Source organism: Aspergillus aculeatus (assembly GCF_001890905.1).
Source record: "Aspergillus aculeatus ATCC 16872 unplaced genomic scaffold ASPACscaffold_10, whole genome shotgun sequence".
Taxonomy (NCBI): Eukaryota; Fungi; Ascomycota; class Eurotiomycetes; order Eurotiales; family Aspergillaceae; genus Aspergillus; species Aspergillus aculeatus.
The window spans coordinates 473,957-492,446 of NW_017962985.1; the positions used below are offsets into that span (position 1 = coordinate 473,957).

Below are 18,490 nucleotides of genomic sequence, written 5' to 3' on the forward strand. Positions count from 1 at the left end.
ATTCCCAGCCATACATTACTTGCACTATGGAACCCCTGGCAAATTCAGCAACCAAGCTTGGACAAGGGGGTGCTGTTATAACTTATCCGCTTCATGGTGCGAGCGCTTATTGTGTTTTTGCTCACTGAACAGCTCTACAGTGTGGGGTTGGTATACAGTAACAGTGCGAGTACTTAGTACATGGCTCCTGTTCGAGTTGATCAACATTGGCACAGCCTGAGTTTGAGACTAAGTATACCACTTGACTTCTCATACCGAGCCAAAGAATCGCATATATTATCTCTGGGTGTCAACTTCTCTACTCGGTATCATGAGTCCATGTCACTAAGGTCATAGCTTTACACTTTGGTAGGGGCCAGAAGGACCGTTTCAAGATCGTGATCGCCAGAAGCAAAGGTGCTCCTAACAGACGCTACACACTGCGCAGGCTATTTTGCAAGAGGCAGATGACACTATGAAACTTCAGATTCCATGCTCACCCTGATATACGGAGGAACCCAAATCTCACCTACAGTTGAAAAGATATGCAGCAGTCGACCTATGGAGAATTCGACATCACATCGGAGATAACACTTGAAGCCTAAAGAACTTCATACACTCGCCCCAATCGCTCTTTGTACAGTTGGTCCAACATCCGAGGGTCATTAGTCAACTCAGAGACAGTCGAGCTTTCTACCCTGAGGATATACCAATCCAAGTTTCAGTATTTTGACAGTCCCCGTTGCCGAGGTTCCATGTTTCCCGAGAAGTCTGCAAGTTCTATGTCCGAATGCGGCATTGTTCTGGAAGAGTGGACCAAGGTCTGTATCGAGGATGAAGCGGTGAGCATTGCAAGGGCAAGAAAGACATTGCCTGCTGCTAAAAGAGTCCTAAGTTCCCGAAGGGAAACAAGTAGATCAGCCATTCTAGGCCGTTAAAAGAGTCTTTTACAGTGCTATTATTCATGGTGCGCATGGCTCGTGGACTGTCCTAAGTCTGGTCTGCTTGACTGATAAGAACGAATCTCGCCCGATGCCAGTAGGATATATGGAGTACTGTCAGTTCCCCCAGACGGTAGGGAAGTTAGCAAAGTGTCAGCCCTGGCTCGGTGCATGTCTTTATGCATACCCCCATGTCCGGACTTCTGGCAAGGGAATTTTGCTATCTAAAGTCTTTCTTTGGTTTCCCCTCCCTTCTTCTTTTCAACGTGAGAACTTCATGAATTTAAATGTGTTATAATCCTGGGCAAAAAAAATCATCCACCATGTATCCCGTAGCTCGATGACGAGTCGAAAACCCCCGCGACAAACTAAGGTGAGGCCCAACAAACCAAAACAAGAGAAGCGCGTCACGGGGACAACCGCGCTAGCTCAGGCGCCAAGGCATCAATACGCAGTGAGCGTTTTTCTGTAATTATTGATACCGGGGGATGAGCCGGCGGCGCTGGTACTTACTTTTCGGGTTAGAGGATGGGCCAATTGGTATGGATGACTGGTTGATTCAACGGTGACGCTGCAGTAGCGCCGTAACATTAGCCGGGCGGAACCGTCACGTAACCAGCAGAACATGCAATGGTGGGAAGCGATTCGCCCGTCCTGTTTCGCTCGACTTTCATTCTTTGATTATTTTCCCTCCCCTACTCCCGAGTCTAGAGAAACCTAACCTTTTAGCGACTGCTGCTGCTGCTGTTGTTGCTGCTGCTGCTACTGCTTATCGACCGAGCGCCGCCTGGACTCCTCCCACACCCCCATTCCTGCCTTTATCATCTGGCTGGTTGTCGCGTACTCCTTTCAAGCTTCACACCTCATCTACTGTCCGCCCGGTTTTCAAACCGTCGTGTTTGTCACCTGTGCGCTTTCGTCTTGGTGACGTCTTCTCTTCTCGCGATTTGTAGACAAGAGAGCGGCGACAAACGCGCCTGCAACGTGGCCGCCGCTTTGGTGTCGCATCTCCCATCCATCATCCCACTCACCACCGTCCATCGCCCGAGTCTTTTCGAGTCTTTAAATTGATATCTCCCGCCCCATCCAATTCGTTCATCATGGTGCGCACCTTGCCGAGAAAGAACAACCCGCTCATCCTTAGCGATGAAGCGCCTGCTTGTAAGTTGTGCCTCTGCATCGGCAGCGTCGATTCCGATCTCGACCATTGCTATATCCACTCCACTCCGATCTGAGGTCGCGCCAGACTAACACGCGCCTTGCTTCGTGCTTCTGTGTTGACAGACGAAGAACTTCTTGCCCGCCGTCGCCTGGGAAAGACAAATCTTGCCGTGAAGCCCACCCAGATCGGCACCTCCAATGCGACCAAACCAGAGAACCTCGGCCCTTTTGAATATGCCCACTTGCGCGCTCCCTTGCCCAGTGATCTCAAAGGATCTGAAATCTTCCCTTCACATGCTCCTCAACAACACCCGGAGACGTACTTCTTGATGGTAAGTCGCGTCCTTGCAGGCCCTTAGCCTTTCGGAATCGGAACGTCACGGAACCATGGTTAACGGGGTGGATTCCTTTGTCTCTTCCAGCGTCGTAGCAGAGACGGATACGTTAGCGCCACTGGCATGTTCAAGATCGCTTTCCCTTGGGCCAAGCTTGACGAAGAACGATCTGAGCGGGAGTACTTGAAAGCACGGTCTGAAACGAGCGAAGACGAGATTGCCGGCAACGTTTGGATCTCTCCTGTACTTGGTAAGTTCTTTGAACCACCTTACATTCCCTGGCCTACCCCTCTGATACCGTTCCTCAGCTCTTGAGCTCGCCAAGGAGTATCAGATGTACGACTGGGTCCGAGCCTTGCTTGACCCCACCGAAATTATCCAGAGCCCTTCCTCTGCAAAGAAGCAAATCACGCCTCCCCCCAGGTTCGATCTGCCTCCTATCGAGGCCCCCACCCTCCTCACTTCTACGACCCGTCTCAGACGAGGACGCTCGGCTTCCCCCAGCAAGAGACCTAGTTCGCCCCGGAAGCCTAGACAAACCCGAGCCATGAAGGAAGCGAACGCTGCCGCCACCAGCGCTGCAAATGCTACCCTACAGTCTTCTCTCGACTTGACCGCTTCGACCGTGGAAAGCGAGTCGGTGATCAGAGCCATCCAGCCTAGCGTGGAAGTTGATAGCGACCAGAAGCCGGCCCCCACTCCTAGAAAGTTGAAGACGCCCAGACCGTCCAAGATTGCGCGTCGGGTCATTCCTGAGGACAATGTCGAAGAAGAGCAAAAGGAGGAGCAAAAGGAGGAGCAAAAAGAGGAGGAGAAGGAACAGAAGGTGAAGGTCGACGTTGAGACCACCGCCAGCACCGTCGACGATGTCAAGACCACCCAGACGACCGTCTCCGTGGAGCTGCCGGTTACTCTTCCCGAAGCACCCTCTGCAGCTGATACCGAGCAGATGATCGCCAAGGCCAAGGAAATGGTGGAAGAAGCTGTCAAGCTCCAGGCAGAGACCGCCGAGCCATCGTCAGCTAAGGCGGCCGTGAAACGCAAGACTGACGCTCTCAGCGAGGATGAGGATGAGGAAGATGAGGAAGCCCGCACTCTCCGGACGAAGCGCGCCAAGGTCCTGGAAGAGAAGCTCAAGCAGGAGCGCGTCCGGAATCGTGCTCTTGTTGGTGTTACAGCTGCCTTTGCTCTTGCGTTAGTACCCCTCTACAATACCCAGTCTTTCATCGCACAATACTAACTGGACTATGCAGCGCCTCGATTCCTTACTTCTTCATCTAAAGAATTTAATACATTTCTCAATCACGAGTGGAGCCAAAGACGCACGAGGTCCTTCGTGATGTCAACCTGCGCCCGCAATCGTAGTAACCGACACCTGTCTCCGCCATCATCATAGGTTCCACAGCCTCCTTGACCGTATGTTCACAACTGCCATGGTCCCTGACGACTTTTGCCATGCAATGACCGCGAGAAGCCTCTTTCCGTGCACTTTTGCTACCCTCGCTCAAATCCGAGTTCGGGCTTTGGTCGATTATCCCCTTGCCAATCACGATTCTTCCCCCAACCATGGTCATTTTGATGTGTACCGTATCTGAACCAGTTTATTTCCTTACCAATGCTGTGCCTTTTGGTTGCGAGTGATGTGCGTCGAGGCGGGAAAGATTGGCCTGCAGAGGTCCTGGAGATCAGAGAGAAAGCCTTGGGTTCGTTTCGTTCTTTACCTGCACCTTTTCATTATCCCCCTTCTTCCTGGATACCTGATATATGCCCCTATAATGTGGTTTTTCTTTTTCGTTTCTACACCATTTGCGCCGGGAGTGACCCCTGGTGTCGTGATGCAATCGGATGGCTTTGACTGGACTGTACTCGGGCGTTGTGCTATTGTTAGGGTAGATTTGACAGACGACGCTACATGCAAGAATTTGAATGTTGATAAGTAGCGATGTTTTTCTGCAGATTGTAGATTGGCCGTTCGGTCCTGTTTTGTGGGTATAGTGGGGTAATACAAAGTGAGATTGGCATTGAAAGCTCGACTCCGCTGCAAACCAGCAAAACATCGTTATCGGCGGGTGGTTCTCTCCGCCTGACGTCTCCGAAGGTTACTTTCTTTCTTCCATCCTTTGTTCTTCCTTTCAGTCCTCTTTCTTACTGTGTTGTAAAATCTACGCATTTCCCACACCCATCTCTACGCTCATCGATCTCCTCAGCACCGTAATGCCATGTCTCTTCCGGGATTAGACCTTACACAACCCTCCGGGGAGAAGGAGTTTGTCCCCGCACCGCCGACGCAAATCACTGTCGGCAAAGGTTCAGAATGGCGGTTTGAGGTAGCGTTCGGCACCGTCGTGCGCGTCAAGGTGAGCGCAGCCTTCTTAAGAGGTTCTACAGCTCTCATGCTCGATGGATTTCTGTTTGATCCTCAATTGACCTCCAGTAACTGACCGACTGACTGACTGACCCCGAGAACTAGCTCCTCACCGGCACCGCTGAACTCTTCGGTACGGAACTCGCCCCCTCCCAGACGTACACCTTCACCGGCACGAAAGCCGCGATCTACACATGGCACGGATGCATGCTCGAGGTCAGCGCCGGCGAGTCCTACGCGACACCGGACAGCCTTGCGCCTGGCGGCGGCAACAGCAGCAACAGCACCAGCAACAGTAACGAAACACCCACGACGGGTGGCGGCGGCGGTCGCGGCCTGGGCGCCGGAGGCTGCCAGAGCGAGTACACGGCGGAGGAGACGCCGATGGTGGAATACGCGAACGTGCACTTTGCGCTGGAGACGATGCGGCGGCAGGCCAAGGCGCAGGGCAGGGACGGGCCGCGGGTGCTGATCCTGGGCTCGGAGGACGCGGGCAAGACGAGTCTGGCCAAGATTCTGACGGCGTACGCCACCAAGGTCGGGCGGCAGCCGGTGGTCGTCAACCTCGACCCCACGGAGGGGATGCTGAGTGTACCCGGGACGCTGACGGCCACCGCGTTCCGCACGATGCTTGACGTCGAGGAAGGCTGGGGGTCCAGCCCCATGTCCGGCCCCAGTGCGGTGCCCGTCAAGGTGCCCCTGGTCTACTTCTACCCGATGGCCAACCCGCTCGAGGCCGAGGGGTCCGTGTACAAGGCGATCGTGTCGCGGCTGGCCGTCTCGGTCATGGGCCGCATGGCCGAGGATGAGGATGTCCGGGAGACGGGGATCATTGTCGACACACCGGGGATTCTCAGTCAGAGTAAGGCGGGGAATGTGGACTTGATCAAGCATATTGTGACAGAATTTGCCAGTGAGTTTTGATTGAGTTGTTGTCAGGAGATCTTAGGGACATTTACTGACGTGATTTGGGGGTGATACAGTTACGACGATTTTGGTGATCGGCTCCGAACGACTCTACAGTTCGATGATGAAGGAGTTTGATAACAAACCTACGGCCAGCGCATCTGCCGTGGCGTCGGATGAGCGCATCTCCGTGATCAAGCTGTCCAAGTCCGGGGGATGCGTGGATCGGGACGCAGCGTTCATGAAGGCCGTCCGCGAGTCGCAGATCCGCACCTACTTCTTCGGCGACCAGATCCCTTCCGCCGCGTCGGGGGCGCTGCCGCTGTTGGCCGCCTCTTCCAAGAATGTGACGCTGTCGCCGCACGCGCAGCAGCTGGATCTCAGCACCCTGTCGATATACAATTACACCATCGCTACCCCGGAGGAGGATGAGGATGAATATGACCCGGCGTCTTTTGGGACCGATTCGTTCCTCCCTGGCGGAGGCAACGAGGCGGACTCGAGCCACAATCAGCAGAAGCAGGAGGAGGAAAGTAGTGCAACGTCGGTTCTGCCCGGGTTCGGTAGTGCTCCGTCGGGTGCCACGGCGGAGACGGGCAGCGGCGCAAATGTGCCGTTGAAGAAGCTGCTCCCGCCGGCGCCCACGGGCCTGGCCAATTCGCTGCTGGCGATCACGCATGCGTCGACGACGGCCAGTGCGGCGGACGTGCGGGATGCGAGTATCATGGGGTTCTTGTATGTGGCGGATGTGAACAACGAGAGGGGGAAGATCCAGGTGTTGGCGCCGGTGGGGGGGCGAGTGCCTCCGCGGGCGTTGGTGTGGGGGAAGAAATGGCCGGGCGAGGTGGTCGGATTGGTGGGTTAGTAAGTAGTACAGTCAGTAAAAGCGGTTAGTGTTGATTGATATGATAAACCACCTTCACCTTAGCTTCAGCCTAGACTCTCCCTCCTCTCCATCAACAACCAACAACCCTCTCAACCCAAACACTCTTTACTTTCTACTTGCTAGATCCATCCCACCACATAGACAATGGCCTAGATTTTCTCCTGAAAGCTGCACCAGCCAGACGCCTCTCATTTCGTCAACATCAACAACAACAACAACCACCACCACCTCAACCACCACCAAGCCCAACCAACAACCGAATAACCACTCCTTAACCCCCAGATCAACCACCACCACCACCACCACCACCAAAGAAACGAAGAGATGCCCCGCCTCCACCTAACAAACCACCTGAATCGCCTTCTAACCCGACTCCTGACCACCCTGCCGCGCCCCCTGACAACCCTCCTCCCACTGCACCTCCGCACCCGCACCCGCGCCCGCGCCCGCTCGCGCGCCCTCTCCCGACCCCCAATCTACCCCTTCCCCGACACCTCATCCAACTACAAAGACAAACCCCCGACAGACTTCCACCCCTCAACCCCGCACAAAACCCACCTCCTCAGCCGCCGCACCCTCAAAATGGCCCTCCTGACCCTCTGCCTCCTCATCTGCGCCGTCGTCCTCCTCCCGGCATACACAATCTACCGCCCGCCCAACCTATTGATCCGCTACTTCCAACACCGCTGGCCCGACACCCTCTTCCACGTGCCTTTACCGGCCTCCACCCCGCCGACGATCGCGCTGACGATCGACGATTCTCCGTCCACGTTCACCTCGCAGATCCTCGAGATTCTGAAAGCGAACGACGCCCGCGCGACGTTCTTCGTCATCGGGGCGCAGATACCCGCTCCGGGGATCGGGCCTCACGGAGGCAATGGGGAGGCGATGTTGCGCGAGTTGGTGAAGGGGGGCATGGAGCTGGGGAATCATGCGATGTCCGATCGGCCTTCTCGAGAACTGAGCGATGCGGTGCTCGAGGCGGAGGTGAGGGGGGTGCAGGGGTGGTTGGAACGGGTGGAGGATTTGGTCTTTCCGGTAGGGGAGGGGGAGGGGGAGGGACGGGGAGCGGGTGCCCACGGCAGTGGGGCGAAAGCGAAGTACAAGTGGTTTAGACCGGGGTCTGGGTTCTTCTCGGATCGGATGCGCGTGCTCATCCAGAAGCTGGGGCTGCGGATTGCCCTGGGTAGTGTGTATCCGCATGATGCGCAGATCAATTGGCCGCGGGTCAATGCGTGGCATATTCTCAGTATGGTGCGGTCGGGCAGTGTGATTGTCTGTCATGATCGGAGGGGGTGGACGGTGCCGATGCTGAAGCTGGTGGTGCCGGAGCTGAAGAGGAGGGGGTTTCGCGTGGTCACGCTGAGTGAGTTGGTGGAGTTGGGCGAGCAGAGTCAACTGCCGAAGCAAATTAGTGCCTAGTACCTAGGAGGGTGGCACACTACGAGACTGCTTTTTGTTGCTGTTGCACAGAGGTGATACATGTATATAGTCTAAGTCTACCGTACAGGCTGGTCCTGAAGCACAAACAATCAAACAGTAAAGATACACACACCCCTCCCCGTCACCCGGCTACTCCCATCGCTTCCACTCCTCCACGTTCTTCCGCATCTCACTCTCAACTTCAAACCCCCGACTGGCATCCTCCAGCAGCTCGGCTTGGCGGTCTCGGTACCGCTGCTCGGCTTCCCGACGTCGCAGCGCCACCAGCTTCAGATACGTCAGGTCGTCCAGCTGCACCGCCTCCTGGAACTTCATGCGCATCCGCGGCGAGTACAGCTGGCAGCTCGCCTCGCGACAGCGCGACGGGCCTTCCCCGGGAAGAAGCCGCATCGTGGTCGAGAACTTGCGCGCAATCGGGAGCTTGGCCTTGACCAGCGGCCACACCACATCGTCGTAGCAGTCCTCACACACCGTGAGCTCAGGCAGCTGCGGCATGTAGTGCCAGGTGCTGAGAACCTGCCGGTCCCGCCGGCAATCTCGAAGCACTACCTTGCGCCGTGCATAGGACAGGAACTCGCGGATGTCCGGCCGCACCGCATGCTCCAGCTCGGCTCGGTTGGCGGCCATATCCAGGCAGTCGATATAGCGGACGAACCGAGCACTGTCAGTCACAAAATCACACGCCCTCTCCTGCTTGGTGGCGCTGCGTTTGAATGTCTCCCGGTGTCGCGGCATCAGAGTCCTCAGGTTGCGAACGCAGGAGTGGCATACGTTGAACTGTGGGAGATACATGTCGGTGTCCGGGTCAACGACACGGTACCAGTACTGGTCACTGATAGTGCGTCCCGGGCAAGGCTTGCTGCCTGACGGTGGCCGCGTGATCTGCAGGAGCAGATCCAGGTGGTCCAGGTGCTTCTTGAGTGTCTGCATCCATGCCAAGCGCGTCCATGGCTCACTCATGCAACAGCGAACCTTCTCTTCGCGAGGTCGGGGGCTCGCTAGGACAAAGAGATCTCGGAACCGGGACTTGCGCATCTGTTTCATGCAGGATGGACAGATATCCAAGTGAGGAATTCCCTTCACGGTGTGCCAGTCCTGATATCCTGCCACAGGAACTGACCGAGGGCAAGGCGACAGAAAGTACTGGGGCTTAGGAGAACTTCTGCGCACGGCACCCTGCGAAGAGCTTCGTCGACCAACTTGTTTTCCAGTCTGGTAAGCATCTTCGGGGTCTTCATCGGGTGACACAGGCCGCTGCAACGTGTCATCCAGGAAAGACACAGCACGTCTACTGGGGGTGTGCGTGGACACCGACTGTGCCCTGTCTGAAGACTGGGATCGTCCATGCGGCTTGTTGCCAATCGAGGGCCGCGCTGGGGCCTCAGAGGCCAGCGCTGCAGTAAATGAGGCCGAGAAAGGATCCTCTTCACTCTTCTCGTGTTCAGTAGACTCCTTGGCCGTCGATGTAGTCTTAGAAGAGATCGCCTGGTTAGCCTGTGGCGCGCCGCACCCATTGGGGCACGTAATGGATGGCTTGAAACCTGCTTGCTCAACGGTGGCGATCGGTTGGGCAGCTGCAGCTGCAGGTGGCGGACTGTTCTGATCGTGGTTCTGTGAAGCCTCTTGCGATGCGCGAAGTTCTTGCCTCTGGCGCAATTTCTCCTCTATCCTCTCAGCCAAAGTAGGCCCAGTGGAGGACTTTTCTGTAGGTGAGGCCGGAGGAGTGCTCGAGGAACCTTTCACTCCAACGGCAGCCGAATCAGATTGATGGCCCAGCTTCGGCATGGGAGGCCTGGTCCCCTGCTTGGCAGATGAACTGGGCTTCGCACTGCCCGCTCGCTTCAAACTAGGCGGGGATGCCGTGGTCGTGGTTTCGATCGCTTTGGCGGGCGTGTTGGATGTCACAGGGCTAGTCCGGGATCCCTGGGCCAAATCTCTCTTGGGAATATTGTCCCTCTGGGTACTGGATTTTGCTCCGCTAGGCCGGCCATCGACGGTCTTGCTCGGGGTTCGGACTTGCTGCGGGCGTGCTAGCGAATTTGGATGCCCGCGAATCTTATCTGAAGAAGTCCACGAGGTCGACAGAGGCACAGCCTGATCATCCTCGACAATGTAGAGCATCGGGTCATGTTCAATTTCCGCTGACGGCGTTGGCGGCCCTGCGTTGTCATCAGAGCCGCTCTCGCGGACTGAGTCGTCATAGATCGTCGTGTGAACAACTGAGGAGAAGGATAGCACATCCACGATCACTGGATGTTGGTCAATAGTTCCCCGAGAGCAGACACCCTCAACTCCGGGCTTTTCTCCTAGCTTGGTCATCCCGTGTAGTTCACGAGAGAGGGATACCGTCTCGTCTTCCACGGAAGGCGCAGGTGGCCATTGGGTCTGCTTGCGCCAGCGCAAGTGTACCTTGGTCCTGAGATACATGGCGACGAGGAAAAAAGCAAGAATCAGAACAGAAGAAAACTTTTATCCAGTCGAATACAAGGCTCCAATCGGTGTGAGGGGGGCACTCCTGGGGATTTATCCTGCGGTGGCACGTCGGATCAGAATCACGTTCCTGGCTGTTGGCATTATAAATCCGTCGAACGTCGGACTCACGAGAGAAACGTTCTCGAGGAAAGAGCAAGGGATCCAGCGGACGCAAACAATCAAAAGTAAACAAAAAGCACACAAGCCCCGGGTGGAGTCAGGGAATCAGCAATTGAGTTGGAATGGGGCCGAACGGCGCAGGAAAAATTGGAGTAACTAGTGAGCAAGACTGGGGCAGTCTCTGAAAACCTTCCAGGGGCGGTTGGAATTAAGTATTAGGCGAAAGTATGGTTAGTAGTCCTGATTTACACTTCCAGGGACGTGAAAAACAAGCACAGAGAATATGGAGAGACTATATAAAGTAAATCGACCCCAATGGGAACCCGGTTGGGCAGCGCCTCTGGCCGGGGTACTGGCCCTATCAGAATCCAGCCCCAGAGATTGGGCGTTAACAGCGAGCGAATCAATCCCCCCCGACGCTGAAACACGACGATCGTGGCCATATGTCAAGCGTTGGGAATGAATGGTCCTGCCTGAGCCATGTCAACAGGAGTCGTTGAAGATGAAACCATTCTGATCCCCGGACAGGAGAATGGCTTGATCGTGCATGCGTAGAGGCGAAGCTGGCCGTTGATTTGTCCCACCCCTCCTTTGTCGTCGGTTTAGGTGCCAATTGTTCGACCAGGGGCAGGTAAACCGGAGAAGTTCTAACCTGCGGGAAAGGCGTCATCCCCAAGGCACAGGCGGCGAACTAGAGGGATGGTTATTGGCCTGACAGGCATGACAGGCAACTAGTAGAGCAGGGCTTAAGCAAAGCCACACACGATCACGGTCTGTATTGGGCGCCTCTGGCTACATATGCCACCATTGGGATGAGCTGCAGCATTCTTGACCTGTAGATGCTGGTCGTATGGTGCGCATCGTCCAATGGCCATCTCATCTGCGGCAAGCGATGCGATGATATCAGCTGGAAAGACGGTGAGAAGAGGTAATGGGTGGCAAGCTGCATTGAAAAGCAGGCGAAGGCTTTGGGAGGGGTGTGCTGGCGGGATGAGTTGAAAAGTTGGGATATACGTCTGACGGTGATGCAGGGCCGCTGTCAGAAGGAGTGCGATGACTCCATCATGGGATTGTGGAAGGAGGAAAGCAAAGCATCATCGATCGATGCATCGAGTAGTTCAGTTCCACTGCGGGCGGGCACGACAACGGGGTACTCCCAAAAGGGTAAGACCGCCATGCGGGGAGTTGTGCTTTTATTATGCCACACATGACTCATCTATGCCTAAATAGTCATGCCGTCGGCAGTTCGGAGCGATCATCGGGCTGAGGCCGCGGATATCCGACGGTTCGGCAATGATGCCGATGGCGTCACTCCGTCGGATGAAGATTTAAGAACGGTGGACGATGAACACATTTGCGGAATGCGAGATGCAGGATGAGATAGAGAAGAGTCAAAGAAATGCGGCGTAGAGATCTCCTGCTCCTAGCATTTACTAGATGAATATTGAATGTAACTGATAGGGGTGAAATCACCTCGTCGCAAAGCGTAGACGTAACGATAGGTTGAAAGGTGTGGGGTAAAGGAACCAGAATTATTAATGATAGTAAATACGAGCATTCAAGATCATGACAGAAAACAAGCATCTCGGAATTGAGCCGCCTGAAGTTTAGTAATAGTGTTCGTGTTAACTATCCATCTTTTTGACAAGTACGTAGTGAGTACGTTGAATATAACCCACCGATCACCCCGGCCCTCCACTCTCAATCCTTCCCCCTCCAATGCCCCTCAATCGCATCGTCCCTCGTCTACTCCGCACCGCCACGCCAACTGCGTCCGTCTCCTCCCCGGCGCTCCGCCTCGCAGCTCTAAACGCTCACTTTCGACCCTCGCCTTTCTCCCCCATCAGCTTCCCCACCCGCACCAACACCACCATGTCCGTCCCTCAGACTATGAAGGCCGTCCAGGTCGAAAAGCTGGGCGGTCCCGAGGTCCTCGAGTTCAAAGCCGACCAGCCCGTGCCCAGTGCCCAGGAGGGCCAAGTGCTGGTCAAGAACCACATCTCGGGCGTGAACTACATCGACACCTACTTCCGGACCGGACTGTACCCGTCCGCGAAGCCCGAGATCCTCGGGCGGGAGGGCGCCGGCACCATCGTGGCGCTGGGCCCGGGGCCCAACCCGTACAACCTGCAGGTTGGGGATCGGGTCGCCTGGCTCAGCACGGGCGGCTACGCCGAGTACACTGCCGTGCCCATGGCCAAGACGGTCAAGATCCCCGAGGGACTCTCCGACGAGGACGTGATGGCCGCGTTCCTGAGCGGCCTAACCGTCATCACCCTGGCCAAGGAGACCTACCCGGTCAAGCAGGGCGAGTGGGTGCTGCTGCATGCTGCCGCGGGCGGGGCGGGCACCCTCATGACGCAGGTGCTCAAGTCGATCGGCGCCAAGGTCATCGGCACGGCCGGGGGTCCGGAGAAGTGCGAGCTGGCCAAGAGCCTCGGCGCGGATGTGGTGATCGACTACCGCAGTGAGGCCGGCAAGGACTGGCCCCAGAAGGTCAAGGAGATCACGGGGGGTCAGGGTGTGGATGTGGTCTTCGACTCCGTCGGCAAGGACACCTGGGAGGGAAGCTTGGAGGCCGTGAAGCGCAAGGGTACCATCGTCTGGTTCGGTAATGCCAGTGGTCCGGTGCCACCGTTGCCTCTACAGTAAGGATTGATGAGATCTCCCGGTTGCAATGTCCGTCAAGGCTAATATATGTCCATCTACAGGAAGCTCTCCCCCAAGTGTGTCAAGGTTGCTCGACCTCAGCTGTTCGGCTACATTGAGACTCGCGAGGAGTTTGAGTTCTACGTCAACGAGCTCTTCTCGTTGCTCCAGTCAAACAAGCTCAAGGCTAGAGTCCATAAGGTCTATCCTTTGGAGGATGTCGCCGAGGCACACCGTGATCTGGAAGGCCGTAAGACCACCGGAAAATTGCTTCTGAAGTCGTCTTAGGCTTGATGCTGTTGATCATAATGAGTGTATGTTCGTTGAAGATGGTAATACTAGGCTTCTATATAAGAGATTTGAACAATCTTCATGTCGTCTTATTCTCTGAGCTAGTCGGTTACGTAAATTCCATGCGTGGCTAAACCTATCTGCTGCTGTCAAATCCAAGCTTGACACTCGCTTGAAACGTGCTTAGAGTACATCCTGCACATCCGCGATCTCATCACTCTGCTCAGAAGCATCATCCTCATCGGCCTCCGTTTCGTCTTCGTCCGCAGTGTTCTTCACCGGCCGTGGTTTCTTCCACCCCAGCATAAGGTCATTTGCAAGAACCGTGTAGATGGTGCCGTAGACGTTGAAGGTCTCTTCAAAATAGTCAAGCCCACAGTTCATCCTCCACACCGGTGTAATCACCTTCATACCCGGATAACAGAGTTGCAAGAGAGGTTGCTCCACATAGAAAATGAAAATGACCGGCATCATGGCTTGCTGCCGCTGTTCCGGGGTCATATCACATGACGGCCTTGCTGGGTCCCAGTAGGATATCGCGGTGATGCGGCCAACAGGAACGAGGTCGGGGGCGTACATTTTGTAGAAGTCAAGGACAGTATCGTTCGGAGGATGAATAACCATAATCTCAAAGCCGTGGATATCATCTACACGTTTGGATATTAATTCATCTGTATGAGCTAAATCTCGGAAGTCAACAGCCAGTTGATCTGTTCCCGCACCGGCGAGGGCGAATTTCACGACCTTGCGCGCCACATCTCTAGTCATGGGAGGACCGTCCGCCCACGAGCGCTCTTCGTCGTCTTCCTCAGTGTAACATTCATAGAGGTGGCCTCCGAAGAGCGTAGAACAGGCTTTATTGAAATGGCCGGGCCCTTTGACCATGAACTGCTGGTTCTTCCAAAGCTCCGTAGCGGCGACGTCACACGACTTCCTGGCCTGTTCAATGTTGTCCTTGTATTCTGGGCAGACCTCATGATAAAGTAGGTAGGACAGAAAGTTGCGAATGGTGACCGTACCCAGGTTGACCATGTCTTCGGTCTCGGGGTTGAAGTAGGATGGGAAGTAGGAAGTCCTGTTCGCTGTCAGCGACAATTTACTCTGAGTTAGGCTAGTGCTTACAGATAGCCCCGAGCCACCGTATCAAAGTCGATGGTGAGGTTTGCTGTGTCCCTTGGGATGCTGGTCTGCGTTCTAGCCTGAAGGATCTGCTCGCTGTCGAGGTCCTGGAGGTCTTTTTGATCGGAGCCTGCAAACATTCTCGGAGAGACGTCCACACCCCCATAGGCCAAGTATTTCAGAAATATATCCCTGCGGAAATTCTCGAGGCGGCGATTATTTTGGTAGCGTTGCAAGGCATCCTCAATCCGACTATCACAGATCAGCATCACGAGTGTTCCGTCAGCATGAAAGGCTTACTGAATGATGGGTCGAGCCCTGTGACGTATAATTAGCTGAAAGTGAACGGAGAAGCATTTTTATAATCACATACGGGTTGTATATCACCTGCTCAGTCTCATACTGAGCTGGTGTCATGGGAGTAGTATTCCTCAAAGCCAGTGGGCTTGCCCTGTTGTAGTCAGCTCGGTCCTCGGACGTGAGTTCTCACAGACAAACCAGGCCACGCTTGCTTCTGGACTTTTTGCTTTTCTTTTTCTTTTTCTTGAGCTTGATGATATTGTCAAGGAGTCCAGGAGCTTCCTGTTCCCCAATGCTCTCGACCTGCGCCTGCGTTGAGACTGAAGCGGTGGATTCGAGGCTCAGGGTGTTAGCCGTGTCCGAGGCCAACTGAGCTTGAGCATCTTCTGCCTGTTTCAGTGAGTCCGAGGTAGAAAGATGAGTAGAAGACGAGGTTCTTTCCTTATTTTCCATTTCGAATCTTCGAGTAGGAAGGTGTTAAAAGGTAGTTTGATAAGAGGGAACTAGAATTTACGAGATGGAGAGACGAGAAGATATGAGAAGGGCGGAAGAAAAGAACGAGGGTGAACGATAGAGTTGAAGAGAATGAGAATAACGAGAGAAGAGAAGAGTTGCTGGCAGTGATTATGCAGTGAAGGAAAGGGCAGAGCGTGGTTCCCTCATGATACCGTCACTGAATGGGTTGTTGTCCATGCAGGTTGCCTCGGGCTGTTTGTAGACTGGCAGTGTTGGACGTTTCTCATGGGGATATAGGCTGAGACCAGATACAACATCGGTAGATACTTGTTTGTCTTGTAGCAAAGTAAGATGAAAGTAGTATGAAAGTATTATGATTAGTTTTGATACGATGATTGTATCCAAGACAAGAACAAGTGTGTGCGCTATACAAGATACCTTCAGACAGCTAATTAGTACCTTCTACTCTCTATAGTACAGTACATTCGCCGGCACATTGCAGAAGTATACAGATAGTCAGTCCCCATGTGGTGCTTGAGAAACAGTCCCAAGACAAATGCGGCCATTAAGATCGACACAATATCTGGCAGTCGAGAGTTGTAGACACCCGAAAGAGCTGAGCGGCAGACGGCAGACCATTCAGAAGTATAGAAAGCAGGCGAGATTAACTTATTCTTGCCTTGTGCCACCAGATCCAGTCAGCATAAGAGACGATCTTATGCTAAAGCGCTTCGTATCAGCCAGGCTGTGAAATTCCAGGCTGATTTTCTGCTTTCGTGGTTAAGTAACCTCGTGATGTGGATTTTTAATAAGATTAAATGATGATCGATGCCCCTCAGCCTTGTTTGGGGGTTCAGATCGGCTTCCCCGACATTTTTTCCATTTACTTCTCTCATTATTATTGACAGCGCCAACCCGAACCAAAAACCAACCAACCCGCCTGTTGTGGCTTGTCTCTCCTTTCCTTTCCCCCACCCCCTGCTAGGCATTTGTTTGCTTCTAACAGGAATATATTCCTTTCCCTCCTTGGCCCACTGTTGGAGGATTTCCCTCCCCTTCTCATCTTCTCCCAACCCTCCGACCCTGCAACTTCCCGCCTGCTGAATCTCCGTCCCTTTCCGTGACTCATGCGGAATGCCGTCTAAACTCCATCGGTCTCTGTTGGACAGTGATTGACCTCCCTATTATTGTGCTCTGAATACCCCTCATCATGCAATCATCTTCGCGATCAGAGAGCGCGATGACCGCAAAGCTGGACCACGACAGTTTCGTGGCTTTCGACCATGCCGCCGCCGGACAGTGAGTGTGCCGCAACAGATTTCCCTGTCGCATCCCTCTCCCTTGTCGCAACCAACATAACACGATATCGCTTCAACTCTGCAACCTAAATCCTTGCTGTTCTTAGAATCGAAGTTTCGGCGAACTTACTAACAAGAAACCCTGCTGTAGCGAAGGCGTCCAGTGTACCGTATCCGGCACCTTCATCGCAAAGCCCTGCACCGCTCAAGAAGTCGCGTTCTACGAGTCCAGCGCCCTACACCCGGCATTCCAAGAATTCCTGCCCACATATATCGGCACTCTAACGTCCGCGAATGACCAGCAGCCTCTGGCCCTCGCCGCGGCCCAGCAAGCCGGCGCCATCATGCTGCCCGGCACGGAGTATTCTTCCGCGTCGGATACCCCTACGGCCACCGTCGCACCCCAAGCCCAAGCGGCCGTAGCGACAGCAACCCCCATAGTGACGGCAGCTCCCGAAACGGCCAGCTCAAGCAGCCCGACAGCAGCAGCAGCAGCGGAGTCGTCGTGGGTTCCTTCCAACGGAAAGAAACTCGAGACGGGGATCTCGATCGTGCTGGAGAACGTGGCTGCGGGCTTCAAACGACCCAATGTGTTGGACGTGAAGCTGGGTGCGCGGCTCTGGGCGGACGATGCGCCGCCCTTGAAGCGCGCGAAGCTGGACGCGGTGTCTAACGAAACGACGAGCTCCACGCTGGGGTTCCGGATCGCGGGGATGAAGGTCTGGACGGGCGTGAGTGGGGAGACCGATGAAGGGAGCCGGACCGACCCGTATGCGACGAAGTACGAGGGCGCCGAGGGCGCCAAGGGGCAGGTCATCGAGGCGGACGGCTACAAGCGCTACGATAAATGGTACGGCCGCTCGCTCACGGCGAGCAACATCAAGGACGGGTTCCGAACGTTCCTCGCTGGGGCCAAAGCCGGGGCTGTGGATCGGACCCAGCTGGTCGCGCGACGGTTAGCTGGGGAATTGAAACAGGTGCAGGAGGTTCTGGAGTCCGAGGAAAGTCGCATGTACTCGTCGAGTGTGCTGATTGTCTATGAGGGTGATCCGGACGCCATGGAGAAGGCGCTGGAAGAGGAGCAGAAGCCTCAGTCAAAGCAAGAAGAGGAAGATGACGATGAAGAGGAGGACGAGAACGTCGAGTTCGAGATCTCCGAGGGGTCTTCCCAAGTGGTTGATATACCCCTTGGCCAAGGCAGCGTCTCTCACCAGGCTATCAATATCAACCTCGGCCCCGAGGTCGCAGAGCTGGGGGAGCTGGATCTCGACGAGGACGAAGAGGAACCCCCTAAAGTGCATGACCTGCGGCTGATCGACTTTGCGCATGCGAGCTGGACCCCTGGCCAGGGACCGGACGAGAACGTCCTGAACGGAATCAGGAGCTTGACTCGGATCTTGGAGGAACTCGCCTTGGAGTAATTGTAAGAGTAGTTGCAGTTTGAAAACCACTACAGTCGCTGGCGGCTTTAGGAATAGCACCATTTTCCACCATACAACACCCGAGCATTTAGCATCATCAAGATGGAACCCATTGCAAACTCAATCTACCCCCAAAAAATAAAACAAGTATCAGACATTTCTGTGCTGAGATCCCAATCGTACAATAGCGAACCTCACCTGTCCCGCCATATACTCAAAGATAGATGGCGGGCGGAAGCCCAAGCAAGATCTTACATAATCACATCCGCCGCAAACCTCCGCCGGCCGATTTGCAACTATCCAAAGCCCGCCCAGCCAGCCCGCCCGTTTACTCCAATAAATTTCCCC

General features: G+C 54.8%; 7 protein-coding genes across 7 annotated transcripts; 5 read left to right on the forward strand and 2 right to left on the reverse strand.

Annotated features, from left to right (window-relative positions):
* Positions 1–2,020: 2,020 nt before the first annotated feature.
* ASPACDRAFT_30545 (KilA-N domain-containing protein) lies at positions 2,021–3,697 on the forward strand (the record flags this gene model as incomplete). Its single annotated transcript, XM_020199740.1, has 5 exons — positions 2,021–2,088; positions 2,167–2,413; positions 2,504–2,666; positions 2,725–3,610; positions 3,670–3,697. The coding sequence occupies 5 exons, from the start codon at positions 2,021–2,023 to the stop codon at positions 3,695–3,697; spliced, it is 1,392 nt and encodes a 463-aa protein (XP_020055078.1).
* An 896-nt stretch (positions 3,698–4,593) lies between these two features.
* On the forward strand, positions 4,594–6,578 carry ASPACDRAFT_79551 (cleavage polyadenylation factor subunit CLP1). The gene is made up of 2 exons (XM_020205431.1): positions 4,594–5,694; positions 5,765–6,578. Exons 1-2 carry the CDS (start codon positions 4,989–4,991, stop codon positions 6,550–6,552), a joined length of 1,494 nt encoding a protein of 497 aa, XP_020055079.1. The 5' UTR covers positions 4,594–4,988; the 3' UTR covers positions 6,553–6,578.
* A 577-nt stretch (positions 6,579–7,155) lies between these two features.
* ASPACDRAFT_52967 (chitin deacetylase CDA4) lies at positions 7,156–7,995 on the forward strand (the record flags this gene model as incomplete). Its single annotated transcript, XM_020202678.1, has 1 exon — positions 7,156–7,995. The coding sequence occupies one exon, from the start codon at positions 7,156–7,158 to the stop codon at positions 7,993–7,995; it is 840 nt and encodes a 279-aa protein (XP_020055080.1).
* Positions 7,996–8,145: 150 nt separating this feature from the next.
* ASPACDRAFT_12160 (uncharacterized protein) lies at positions 8,146–10,410 on the reverse strand (the record flags this gene model as incomplete). Its single annotated transcript, XM_020196449.2, has 2 exons — positions 8,146–9,228; positions 9,328–10,410. Coding segments are annotated over 2 exons (2,166 nt in total), but the record flags the coding sequence as incomplete, so codon positions are not given.
* Positions 10,411–12,480: 2,070 nt separating this feature from the next.
* Positions 12,481–13,626, forward strand: ASPACDRAFT_79553 (quinone oxidoreductase family protein; the record flags this gene model as incomplete). The annotated part of the gene is made up of 2 exons (XM_020205432.1): positions 12,481–13,256; positions 13,320–13,626. 2 exons carry the CDS (start codon positions 12,481–12,483, stop codon positions 13,543–13,545), a joined length of 1,002 nt encoding a protein of 333 aa, XP_020055082.1. The 3' UTR covers positions 13,546–13,626.
* A 105-nt stretch (positions 13,627–13,731) lies between these two features.
* Positions 13,732–15,420, reverse strand: ASPACDRAFT_1881545 (uncharacterized protein; the record flags this gene model as incomplete). The annotated part of the gene is made up of 5 exons (XM_020198244.1): positions 13,732–14,623; positions 14,671–14,919; positions 15,041–15,069; positions 15,166–15,249; positions 15,289–15,420. 5 exons carry the CDS (start codon positions 15,418–15,420, stop codon positions 13,732–13,734), a joined length of 1,386 nt encoding a protein of 461 aa, XP_020055083.1.
* Positions 15,421–16,370: 950 nt separating this feature from the next.
* On the forward strand, positions 16,371–18,275 carry ASPACDRAFT_121345 (inositol polyphosphate multikinase). Its single transcript, XM_020196429.1, has 2 exons — positions 16,371–16,722; positions 16,873–18,275. Exons 1-2 carry the CDS (start codon positions 16,634–16,636, stop codon positions 18,140–18,142), a joined length of 1,359 nt encoding a protein of 452 aa, XP_020055084.1. The 5' UTR covers positions 16,371–16,633; the 3' UTR covers positions 18,143–18,275.
* The last annotated feature ends 215 nt before the right edge of the window (positions 18,276–18,490 follow it).